Consider the following 13,782-nt stretch of genomic DNA (forward strand, 5'->3'; position numbering starts at 1 on the left):
TTAACTATTTAGTTAAAAAATTGCCTTTTTTGGGAAAAATTAATATTTTTGCTTAAAAATTCAGCTTTCTGCTAAACAATTTAATTATATGGTTGACAATTTAACTATTTAGTTAAAAATGTGCCTTTTTGGTAGAAGATTAATCTTTTTAGTTAAAAATTCGTCTTTCTGGTAGACATTTTAATTATATGGTTGAACATTTAACTATTTGTTTTAGAATTCGCTATTTTTGGTAAAAAATTTGTCTTTTTTGGTATTAAGTTAATCTTTTTGCTTAAAAATGTATTTTCCTACTTGACAATTTAATGATATGGTTGAAAATTTAACTATTTAGTTAAAAATTTTCCTTTTTTGTTAAAAATTAATCTTTTTAGTTAAAAATTCTTATTTCTGGTATACATTTTAATTATATGGTTGAAAATTTATTTATTTGTTTAAAAAAGTGTCTTTTTTGGTAAACAATTAATCTTTTTAGTTAAAATTTCATCTTGCTGCTAGACATTTTAATTATATGATTGAAAATTTAACTATTTGGTTAAAAATTCGCTATTTTGGGTAGAAAATTAATCTTTCTGGTTATACCAATTCTTCTTTCTGGTAGAAAATCTAATTATATATGGTTGAAAATTGATCTATTTGGTTAAAAATTCGCCTTTTTGGTAAAAAATTAATCTTTTTGGTTGTACTAATAATTCTTCTTTCTTGTAGAAAATTTAATTATATAGTTAAAAATTGACCAATTCGGTTACAAATTAGCCTTTTTTGGTATAAAATTAATCTTTTTGGTTTATAATTTGTCTTTCTTTTAGAAAATTTAATTATATGGTTGAAAATTGAACCAGTTCTTTAAAAATTAATTTTTTTGTTGTTGAAAACTATTCTTTTTGGTTAAAGAATCGAACATTTTATTTGCAAAGTCATACCCTTGATTAAAACTTCTTTTTTTTTTTAAATACATTTGTTTATTTGAAAATTTTACTGTTCTGATTTTGATTAAGTATTTAACTATTTAGTTGAAAATTGATGCATTTTCTTACAAATTTTTTTTTGTTTGTGGTAGAAAATTAATCTTTTTGGTTTACAATATATATTTTTTAATCTTGAGTTCAACTACTTCTTTGACAATTACTGTATTTTATTCAAAATACGTCTTCTGGTTAACAATTTCACTTTTGTTTTGAAAATTTACATATTTATTTGAAAATTCTTCTTTCTTCGTAGAATAATTAACTTCCTCAAAAATTGATCTTTACAGATTAAAATTTTACTCTTTTCTGAGAAAATTTGACTTTTACCTTGAAGGCTATTGAAAATTTATTTCTTTTTTTAGAAAATTAATTTTGTCTGCTTGAAAATTCAAATAATATTTTCATGATCGAAGATAATTTGTCTTGTCTCAAGAAAATGTACTTAACCCTCAACAGCTAGAACCTCGAAATTTTCCTATTTACCAAAAACGGGTCCCACAGACCCGAGCAAACTTCAAGTTGAAAGATCTCCTGTTTACATAAACTCAGCTCTATTTATTTTTTTTCTAAATGGTATCCCAGAGCCTCTTAAAAATAAATATTGTAAAAATAGATATAAGAATTAATTGCGTATAATAAATATTTTTCAAAAACTGAGAAAACTTTTTGGAAAAAACACTGCTAAAAAACGTCCGGGTTCCTGAGGCCCGTTCTACAACTTGAAGGTTAAACAAATAAAATCAAGTTTCTTCAACAGAGACCATTATCTCAACAAAAAATAGTTTCTTGGATAAAAAATAGAAAAAATATCTCACATTCCCCTATTCATGATATTTTCTTGATTCAATCTTAAATCTTTTTCCTGTATTTTGGATGCCCCCCCCCCCCCCGACCGTTTGATAATTTTTAAAAATAATTTTGAGTCTTCGAAGAAGCAAAAAACTCGGGAAGCACTAATTGAAGCTCTGCTAAATTTTGACTTGGTTCTGATCAATCAATGCACATTATCATTGCAATGATCTACTAGAAGATAAAACTTATCAGGCCATGTGGTAGGCCCGTTTTCAGAAAGTGCTTTCACACTGCCTATTACTATCTGGACTACCCGCCCAGGAATGTCCCGACTCTCCAGGAATGGGAAAACAGTGAGCAGGATGGGGAAAGAACAGCAGTGGCTGTTCAGCACTTTGCTCAACATGTTGCATCCTTACATGCCGATGGAGACATTGGTTTTAGCAAGGAATATGACGTCATCCAATCGGATACTGGGGACTACACTGTCGAAAATTCACAATTCGCTGAAAACAAGGCGAAGAACAGATACCTGAATATTCTTGCCTGTAAGTATATTTTGTTTTTCTTGCTGCCCCCCCCCCCCCCCCCCCCCCCCCCCCCCCCCCCCCCCCCCCCCCCCTCCTAACCTCGCCCAATCTTCTTACGTAATTTGGTGATGACCCCTAAGCTTTATTATTCAATGAGATCATCGAGATTCGTCTAGAAGATTATAGAAACTTAGCACGGACACGAACCACTTGAGCTCTGGCACTGTCTCGAAGTCGGTAAGGTAGAAATGTAGGATGAAAGCGCCATGTGTTTTAGGGCCAAGGGAAAACAGGAAGGCGATTATGTAACTTTTTCATTTTCTTTTCCCTTTTTTTAAATTCACGTTGGTTACATAATTGTTTTATTCTTTATTAATTAATTATTTGATTAATTAATTAACTATTTTTATATTTAATTATTTAGAATTATTTTTTACTAATTAATTTTAAATTCAATATTTTCGAAAAAACGTATTCAAAATTGAATATGGTTTAAAATTCAAATTTAAATAGAATTTTTTTAAGTTAGAAATGGAGGTCTTAATAATAAAAATATTTTATAGTACTTTATAGTTTTTATCTATTTTAATTTCAAATCATTTTATTTTGAATACTAACTGTAATATCCTTTAACATTCATTGATTGAATTTTGAAACCTTAAATTTTTAATGGTTTATTTCATAGCACGAAATTTTTTTTTAATTTATTATTTTTCATGCTCATTTCAAGCCTGTCATTTAGTCATTTCTTCACTTTTGATAACTTATTTTTAAAATATTTCATAATCTTGAAATGAAGGTCTTAATAATAAAAAGATTTTTATTTAATAAAGTTCAAGGATTAATCATTTTAGGTTTAATTTTGAAAAATTAAATGATTAATAAATTAATATAATTGGAAATTAATTAATTTAAATCTTTCAAAATATCATAATTACGAATTCAATTATTAAAACTTTGTTTTAGTTTAAAAATCCTTCGAGTAGAACAATTTTGAGTTTGAAGCTTTGCACTATTGAAAAAAATTGAATTTAAACATTTTTAAATTGAAATCTAAGATTTTCCAAATTAATCCTTTTGACTTAAAAATATAAAAGTTGTGTTTAAATTAATAAATTTGGTTGAAAATGTATATCTTTGGTAGAACATGAATTATTTTATTGGATTTTTAATAATTTTGGTTAAAAATGCATCTTTTTTAGTTGAACAATCATTTGTTTTTCTATTGCAAATTAATATTTTTTGTTGGAAATTTATCCCTTTCAGTTGAAAATGCAAATGTCTGGGTCTGTTGATCTGGTTTGGTTAAGGTTTCAACAATTTGGTATAAAATTAAATTTTGTGGATAATTCGTCCTTTGGGCTTTAAATTTCATTAAAATATTTTATATTTTGTAATATTTATTTAATTCATTTTATATTTTATTAATAATTCGAGTTTTTTAGTCGAAAATTAATCTTTGCAGTAGGGAATTCATCCTTTTTGGTTAAAAATGTAGCAGTTTGATTCTGAAGTAATCTGGTTCAATTGTCGATTCAAAAATTTGACAGGAAATTAAAATATTCTTTTATATTTATTTTTTTTAGTTTGTTAAAAATTCATATTTTTATTTTAAATTTAACTATTCGTTTAAAAATGAAACTATTTCTATGAAAATTCTTCTTTTTCTTGTTCATATTGAAAATTCGTTTTTTTATTTGTTAATTTTTTTCTTTTTCATTAGGAACATTGCACTATTATGTTTTTGGTTAAAAATGTATCCTTTCTAAGTTGATAATTGAACTATTTGGTAGAAAATTATATTATTTAGTGGAAAATTAGCGTTCTTGTTTAAGTATCTCATTTTATTAGTTCTAATATAACCAGTTATTTAAAAATTAAACCATTTTCATAAAAATTTAAACTCTTGGTAAAAAATAATTTTTTTTTTGGTTTAAAAAATTATATTTCCGGGCTGAAATTTCAACCGTTCTATAGAAAATTCATCCTTTTGGCTTTAAAATTTAGCTGTTTTATTGAAAATTAATATATTGTGTTGAAAATTTGTGTTATTTGTTAGAACATTAATTTTATTGATGAAAAATTCTAGAAAGATTATCTGTTTAGTTGAAAAATTATGTATTTGAATAAAAATTCGTCTTTTTTTGTGTCAAAACTTAATCTTATAGGATGAAAATTTACTTTTTTTTAAATCGAAAACACAACATTTTGGTTCTAAATTAATCTGGTTTGATTGGAGATTCAATAATGTGGTAGAAAATTAAATTATGCAGTTGAAAATTAGCTTTTGTGTTAATTTTTTTTATATTTTTGGTATGAATATAACCATTTGTTTAAAAATTAAACTATTTTTATTCAAATTTAACTTTTTGGTAGAGATTCAACTTTTCTGATAAGAAAATGATATTTCAGGGTTGAAAATTTGTAATTTTTGGTAGAACATTAATTTTCTTGCTGAAAAATTCATAATTTCGGTTAAAAATTTATCTGTTTAGTTGAAAATTCATGTATTTTAATAAAAATTCGTCTTTTTTTGTGAAAAATTAATCTTCTTAGATAAAAATTTAATCTTTTCGATTGAAAATGCAAATTTTTTCGTTTATATTAACTGGTTTGGTCGAGGATTCAACAATTTGGTAGAAAATTAAATTATTCAGTTCAAAATTAGTTTTTTTGTTGCATTAAAATTTTTTTTTAATTTAGCTATTTGTTTCAAAAATAAACTATTTTTATTAACATTTAACTATTTGGCAGAAAGTTAAATTTTCTGGTTAAACATGATATTTCCGTGTAAAAAATTAATGTATTTGTTGAAAATCTGTGTTTTTTGGTAGAGCATTAAATTTCTTCCAGGAAAAATCATTTGGTTGACAAATTATCTGTTTAGTTGAAAAATCATGTATTTTATCAAAAATTTGTCTTTTTTTTGTCAAAACCTAATCTTCTTGAACGAAGATGTATTCTTTTTTTTATTGAAAATGCAACATTTTGGTCCCAAATTAACCCTTGAAGGGCATACTGGGCGTATTACACCTAGCGACTTTTTTGCGCTTTAACAAAACGTACCAAATTCAAGCAAATGAAATATATGGCCCTAGATTAACAAATAACATGAAAACCTATTTTTCTATATAATTTGCACATCATTTTGATTTTTATCATTTTTATACGCAGTTTAAAACCAATAAAATCATTTAATAACGCAAAGTACGGTGATTCATTTTTCATTGAATTGAAGCTTTTATTTTTTAGAATAAATACCTTCTTTGGAACGAACCCTATAAGACTAATTTTATTTTTGAAGCGCCGTATCTTGGAATTATTGAAATAAAATTTTAATTGAAAATATCAAAAACTTAAAATTTTATGAACCTTAGAATGAAAGAAGTCATTTTTTAATTTTTTCCAAAAAGGCCTTTTTTTAACTTCTTTAAATTTCAAAAACTGTTATAAAACCTTTTTCTCCTTAAACTGGATAAATTAAACATCATTAATTGATTTTCTTGTTAAAAACTATCCAGTACCGCCGGAACAGCACACGTTTGAATACCCTTGGGTGTTTAACACCCAGGATGCTCTTTTTGTAATTTTAAGGAAGTGTGCCCTTTAAGGGTTAATCTAGTTTGATTAGCGATTCAATAATTTGGTAGGAAATTAAAATATTATTTAAAAGTTTACTTTTTCGTTTAAAAATCTTATATTTTTGGTTCAAATTTAACTAATTAGTTAAAAATCAACTTATTTTTACAAAAATTCATCTTTTTTAGTTAACAATTCAACTACTTGGTTAAAAGTTGAACTAGTTTCTTAAAAATTAATATTTTTTGAAGATTCACCTCTTTAGTTTAAAATGTAACTTTTTTGTTGAAAATTCGTTTTTTCTTTGGCTAAAAATAAATTTTTTTACCTGAAAAATGCATTATTACATTTTTGTTTAAAAATGTATCCTTCCTAAGTTGGAAATTCAACATTTCAATAGAAAATTCATGCATTTTGTTGAATTACTGACGTTTTGGTTAGAAAATTAATCTTGTTTGTTCAAATAATAATTTTATTAATTACTACGGTTGTCAACTGGGTAGAGGGGAGGGGGGCGTAAAATTGGTGACATAGTTTATGGCCGACCCCGAATGTATCTTTGATTTTCAGGCGATCAATTTAAATTGTATCTTCCAGATGATCATAGTCGAGTGCAATTGCTGTCGTGTGGAGGTGGGCCTCCAAAAAAGGGTCAGGATTACGTGAATGCGAATTATATTGACGGTTGGCAACGGGCACGAGCGTACATCGGCACTCAAGGTCCTCTGCCTCCGACGTTCGACGGCTTTTGGCGCATGGTGTGGGAACAACGAGTGTCTATCATCGTGATGATCACTAATTTAGTCGAGCGCGGTCGTGTAAGTTTTCTATAATCATAGCTCTTTATGATTCCTCAAGCTTTGCTCTTTCTTTTTATTATTCCACGGGAGTATAACCCTGATTGTGACCATTTTTACTCCTTGAACAGCACTTAAATTGAAATTAATACATGAAAGATTAATTAATTGTGAGTTTAGCCAGATACCTAGAATAGGGTTATCCACAAAATTTTTGTTTTGCTTAGACCTAATTTTTAAAAATAATTTTAACTTCCATTGATCTTAACTGTGAAAACAAAACCTTATTTTGTTTTTTCAATAATTTGTAATAATTAATTAAAAATGACGAAATATTGACCGGTAAGGTTGATTTTTTTAAACAAAACCTGTTCGAAAAAAAACATAATTCGAAACCATAGTTCGAAACCATAGTTCAAAACCATAGTTCGAAATATACCTAATTTTCTTTAATAAACTTTGACTCCCAAAGAATTTACATTTCATACTAAAGTCTAATTTTGTTTATTCAGTCATTTGTAATAATTAGTTAAACAGTGACCAAATATCGACGGGAAAGTTTGATTTTTTTAAAAGAGACATGTTCGAAAAAACCATAGTTCGTAACCATAGTTCGTAATCATAGTTCGAAACCATAGTTCGAAACCATAGTTCGAAATATAGCTAATTTTCATTAATAAACTTTGACTCCCAAAGTATTTACATTTGAAAATAAAGCCTAATTTTTTTTATTCAGTAATTTGTAATAATTAATTAAAAAGTTACCAAATATCGACGGGAAAGTTTGATTTTTTTACAAGAGACATCTTCGAAAAAACCATAGTTCGAAACTATAGTTAATTTTTTTTTAAATAAACTTTGAGTCATAGAACTGAAATGTGAAATTAAAACCTAATTTTGATTATTCAATACTTTATACTAATTAATGAGCAAATGACGAAATATCGACCACCAAAGTTTTTTTTTAAACGAAACCTATTCGAAACCATAGTTCGAAACCATAGTTCGAAACCATAGTTCTAAATTTAGATAATTTTCTTTAATAAACTTTGGCTCCCAAAGTATTTACATTTGAAAATAAAGCCTAATTTTTTTTATTCAGTAATTTGTAATAATTAATTAAAAAGTGACCAAATATCGACGGGTAAGTTTGATTTTTTTACAAGAGACATCTTCGAAAAAACCATAGTTAATTTTTTTTTAAAATAAACTTTGAGTCATAGAACTTAAATGTGAAATTAAAACCTAATTTTGTTTATTCAGTAATTTGTAATAATTAGTTAAAAAGTGACCAAATATCGACGGGAAAGTTTGATTTTTTTAAAAGAGACATGTTCGAAAAAACCATAGTTCGAAACCATAGTTAATTTTTTAAAAATAAACTTTGACTCATAGCATTTAAATGTGAAATTAAAACCTAATTTTGTGTATTCAATGCTTTATATTAATTAATGAACAGGTGACAATGTATCGACCACCAAGGTTTTTTTCTTAAACGAAACCTGTTCGAAAAAATCATAGTTCGAAACCATAGTTCGTATGCCATAGTTCGAAACAATCTTTAATTTGTTTTTACTAAACTTTGACTCTCAAAGATTTTAAATGTGAAATTAAAATCCAATTTTATTTATTAAATAATTTGTACTAATTAATAAAAAGTGACACAATATCGATCGGAATGGTCATTTTTTCAAAACGAGAAATGTTCGAAAAGACCATATTTCGGGACCATAGCTCGAAACCATAGTTCGAAACACGGATTGTGACGTCATACGCTTTTAAAAACCATGAAAAAAGTTTCCGTTTGACTAGGACAAGAAAAGTAATTAAACATCAACATTTTTGGCGATAAATAATTATTTATTGCTGATGATAATTTCATAATGTACATAAATAAAAATGGAAAAAATGTCTAGTTTAATCATTTTTTTCCATTCCTAAATTCTTAACCATTAGATGTACATAAAAATATTTTTTCAGAATTTTTATCACTGAAATTTTGTATATTTAGGCCAACAACACTAATCTTAGCATAGATTTTTTTACATTTCTTTAAAATAAAAACGTGAACCTGCATAGTCCAGATTATTTAGAAAATATTGAAAGCTTATGACGTCACATCAAGATGGCGACATGGCGCGACAGAAATACGAGTTTGAAAAGGGTACACATTTTTATTTTTTAAATGATAATACACAAAAAAATGTTTTAATTATGCTAATATGAGTATTCATTTTTGAGTTAGTATTTCCATATGCAAAATTAAAAAAAAATTAGTTGATGAAATGGCCAGGTAAAATTAAAAATTGTTCGGGTTAAAATTAAGGAATTTAAACAATGAAATTTTGCGTCAAGATTAGTATAATAATCGTGTCAGTAATTTATTCGCCTTGTATTTTTATTTCTTCAATTTTTTGTTGTAGTAACTTCCTCCTGAAAATTATATTTTTAGTTGAAACTTAAACTATTTTTTTAAATATTAGTATTTTTGGCATAAAAAATCATCTATTTTACTAGAGGATTAATCATCATTTTAGTTAAAATTTCATGAATTTAAAACATCAAACTATTTTTTTGAAAGTTCTTTTTTTGGTTAAAAGTTAATTTTCATAATTTAGAATTTAACTATTTTATTTACAGTTCCTTTTTTTTTGGTTGAAAATTAATTTTCTTAATGACAATTTAACTATTTCAGTTAACATTCCATAATTTTCGTTTACAATTAATCTCTTTGGCTGAAAATTAATTTTTGAAACCCTATTTTGTTGAAAATTCATTGGTTTTTTCTTTTCGAAAATTATTTTTATTACTGAAAATGTTAATTTTTCATTTTTGGTTAAAAATTTACATTTTTCAGTCCAAAATTCAAAATTTCCACTATTTGTTTGAAAATTAATGTATTTGGTTGAAAATTCGTTTTTTTTTTGTGTAGAAAATTAAACTTTTTGGTTAAAAAGTTGTCCTTTTGGTTTTAAAATTCATCTCCTTTGATAGAAATTTAATTGTTTTTTTGTTCGTTAAGAATTTTTTGTTGAGAATTCATTTTTTAGTTGAAAATTGAACTTCTTGGGTTAAAAATCCAATTGCATTGCAAAAATGCGTCTTTTTGACTTGAAAATTCATCTCTTTTGTTGAAAATTTATCCGTCTGATTGAAAATTCGTTCTTTTCTGTGTAGAAAATTAGTTCTTCTAACTGGAAATTTAACTGTTGGATTTTTGCTTCAAAATGTATCTATTTTTAGTGGAAAATTGAACTAACTTGGTCCAAAATAAATCTTTTTAAATTAAAAATTCAAATATTTAATTGAAAATTCGACTATTTTGTTGAAAATTTAATTATTTGCAAAGAAATCCTTTATTGCTTGAAAAAATCATATTTTTTAATAAAAAATTTAGCTGTTTCGTTGATCATTCGTCTTTTTTAATCTTAAATACTTCCTTTGGGACTGACAATACTACTTTTGAAAAAGTGCCTTTCTTTCGCTTCAAAGTTCAACTATTTAGTTCAATATTCAAATATTTTGTTGCAGATTTATTTATTTTTGCCAACTCAACTATTTTGGGACATTTTAAATATTTTTCGTTCAAAAATTGGGCCATTTGTTTAAAAACTTATCTTGATTGGTTGAAAATTCGACTATATTTGGTTAAAATTCATTATTTTGCTGATAATTTATTATTCATATTTTTTAAATTAAAACTATTGGATTGAAAATTCATCCTAAAGAGTTTATCAGTCAACTATTTTCTAAAATATTCGACCTTTCAGCTTGAAAATGAAACAATTGGTTTAAAAAGTCTTTCTTTTTCGTCGAAATTCGAACTGTTTTATTGAATATTCGTCTATTTGGAAAGAAAATTCGTACATTTGGGTTAAAAATCAATATTTTTTTCTTGAAAATTCAACTTTCCTTTAAAAAATCCATTATTTTTCATTAATAGTTTTGAATTTCACAAACATAGCATTATTTTTTACTGTAAGAACGTTTCATATTATATGTTTTTAAGAGCATTCAATTTTTGTTTATAGCGAAAACTAAAAACAACCATATTTTAAAATTAAAAAACCATCTGTTTTAGCGAAAAATCGTTTCATTTTTTTTTATTCAACTGTTTTTTTTTTTTATATTTTATCGGTTGAAGTTTCTTCTCTATGATTAAAATTTTGTCTTTTATTTTTTATTAAAAAATGATGTTTTTTATTTATTTTAAAATTACACGACTTGTTAAAAATTCGTCTTTTTTGCTCGAATTCAACAGCTTCTAATTTAAATATATTTTGGCTGAAATATCAACATTACATGTTACGTTCTTTGTTGAAGATTCATCTCTTTGGTTAAAAATAAACTATTTTAATAAAAATCGTTTGCTTTTTTCTTTAAAAATTAATTAAATGAAAATTTAACTTTTCCGTTTTTGATTAAAAATTCGTCTCTTTTGGTTTAAAAGTGAATCATTTCGATCCAAATTGATTTATTTCATTGAAAATTCGTCTCTTTTAGTTGAAAATAAATCTTGAAGCTTGAAAATTATTCTTTTTAGTTGAAAAATTAATTTTTTCAGTTGATAATTTCACTAATTTTTAAAAAATTCCTTTTTTCTTTTGTTAAAAATTTATCCCTTTAATTAAAAATTCAACTAAGTGTTTGAAAATTTACTTTTTTTGTTTAGAAAATTATTATTCTTGTTTGGAAATTCATTGAAATTGAAGCAATTGGTTTAAAAAGTCTTTCTTTTTCGTCGAAATTGCAACTGTTTTGTTGAGTATTCGTTTATTTAGAAAGAAAATTCGTACATTTGGGTTAAAAATCAATATTCTTTTCTTGAAAATTCAACTGTCCTTTAAAAAATTCCATTATTTGGTTGAAAATGCCATTATTTTGTATTAAATCTTCAAATTCATCTTTCTTTGTAATAAATAAAAAGCCTAGAAGTTTTTTTTAATTTCAATCGGAAAATTTTGTATTCTATTTATAAAATATTTTACTTAAAATGTTACAAAGTTAATTTTTGAGTATTAATGGTGCGGAAAACTGAAAAATTGATCAGGGAAAAATGAGGAATTTTCGAAAATGAAATTCTGTGGCTGCCCTGGTTGCCTTGACCTTCAAGTTTTAATGAATCCCGTTCTTGCAGAGAAAATGCGACATGTACTGGCCTAAGGAGGGAACAGAGACTTACGGATATATTCAAGTCAGCTTGACGAAGGAAGACGTGATGGCCACTTACACCATTCGTACTTTGCAAATTCGTCATCTAAAGGTAGTGCAAGACAAATTATGCATTTAATTTTGAAAGGAAAATTTCTATCTATTTTTTAATTTTTTTATTTTATTTTATTTCATAAATTAAATTTGTATATACCTGGAAAAATTGGAAATGTCAGTTTTTAAAGTCAGATAATTTTTTTTTAAAGCGTGCTTAATTTTGTTAAAAATTGTAATATAAAATTAAATAACAGTGTTTTTTTTATTTGCGAAAGTAACTTTATATTACTGGATTTAACTTACTGTTTAAAATTCGTTTTTAAAGCATAATTTACACGAAAATAAAATTAAGCTTTTTAAAAATTTTGAAAGCTTTTAAGGAAAAGTATTCTTGAGATTTCTGCGAAAAGTTTTAGATGATTTTTTATTGTTAAACATTAATTTTTGAGCGAAAATTTAAAAAAATTTCGAAATATTTTAAATGATTTTCTAAAAGTTCGGAAAATAATGCAGAAGATAAAGCAAAAATGTTCAATTTTGTAAGATCAGAAAATTTTATACAAAATTTGAGAAAGCTCAAGAGGTTGACCATTTTTTAACTGAAAATTAAACTGTTCCATTTGAATTTTAATTCATTTAGTTAAACATGTATCTTTTTGGTTGAAAAATAATTTTTTTAACTCATAATTTAAGTATTTAATTTTTGGTTGAATTTTCACTTTTTTTAAGTGGAAAATTGCTGTATTTGGTTAAAAAAGCATCTTTTTTGGTGATAAATAATTCTTCTTAGTTGAAAATTCCTCTGTTCTGGTTAAAAATTCAATTCGAGTTGTTGAAAATTCATTTTTCTCTGATTGAAAATTCATCTTTTTAATTTAAATTCAAACAATTCTATTTTTTGTTTAAAGTTGATATTTTTTCAATTGAAAATTCAACTATTAGATTAAAAATTCAACTGTTAGAGTTAAAATTCTACTATTAGGTTGCAAATTAAACGAATTGATTGAAAATTGAACTATTTTGTTATAAATTTATTTGGTTGGTTAAAGATTAATAATTTTAATTAAGAATTTATCTCTTTTGTTAAAAATGTAACTATTTTATTGAAAATTCGTTTTTTTTTGGTAAAATTTTCTTTTTAAATTACATTTTTCAACTAAAAAGTTATCTTTTTTACTTGAAAATTTCCGTATATCCTTAAAAATTCGTATTTTCGTTCGAAAATTAATCTTTTGGTTTAAAGAATATATTTTTTAATCTTAAAATTTACATAAGCCATTTTTGGTTGAAAATTTATCCTTTTTAGTTGAAAATTGACCTTTTTCAATTTAAAGTGTAACTATTAGCTTAAAAATTCAAATATTTGATTGAAAAATCTACAATTATATTGAAAACTCATGTTTTTTTTATTGAAAATTCGTCTTTTTTTATAGAAAATTATTTTTCTTTGGTGAACATTCAACTTTTTGGTTTGTAATCGTTATATTCCAATCGAAAATTCATCACTTTAATTAAAAAATTTTTGTTTTGATTTAAAATTAAACGACTTGATTGAAAGTTAAACTATTTTATTAACAATTAATTGTTTATTGAAGACTAATCACTTTAACCCTTAAACGGCCAAAACGCCACTACCGGTACACTGCTTTTCAACGGCCAATAACTAAGACTATTCGATACTAGAAAAAATTGAGACACATATATTTTTATTGCTTAAGATCTCCTCTTTCCGACGGTGCAAATGAAATTCCTCAAAAAATTTACTTATTATCCCAAAATGCAATTTAAACAAAAAAAAACGTGATTTTTCGTGCCTATTTTTTTGTGAACCATTTTCCAAAGCTTTTTGAGTCTGTAATTAACCTGGAATCTCACTAACGGGTGGAATAAATGTCTAAACTTTGAGAA

General features: G+C 25.2%; 1 protein-coding gene across 5 annotated transcripts in view; it reads left to right on the forward strand.

The window, feature by feature from the left end:
* LOC117171743 (tyrosine-protein phosphatase 99A) overlaps window positions 1-13,782 on the forward strand; it is a 117,093-nt gene that overhangs the window by 76,676 nt on the left and 26,635 nt on the right. For 2 of the 5 annotated variants that reach the window (XM_033359332.1, XM_033359333.1), the window contains exons 5-7: window positions 2,013-2,308; window positions 6,467-6,687; window positions 11,804-11,929. In XM_033359332.1, the coding sequence (XP_033215223.1) occupies window positions 2,013-2,308; window positions 6,467-6,687; window positions 11,804-11,929 (643 nt within the window). The remainder of the gene's footprint in view (window positions 1-2,012; window positions 2,309-6,466; window positions 6,688-11,803; window positions 11,930-13,782) is intronic. The other 3 variants (XM_033359334.1, XM_033359335.1, XM_033359336.1) reach the window with 2 other exon arrangements.

Source organism: Belonocnema kinseyi, chromosome 4 (assembly GCF_010883055.1).
Source record: "Belonocnema kinseyi isolate 2016_QV_RU_SX_M_011 chromosome 4, B_treatae_v1, whole genome shotgun sequence".
Lineage (NCBI taxonomy): Eukaryota > Metazoa > Arthropoda > Insecta > Hymenoptera > Cynipidae > Belonocnema > Belonocnema kinseyi.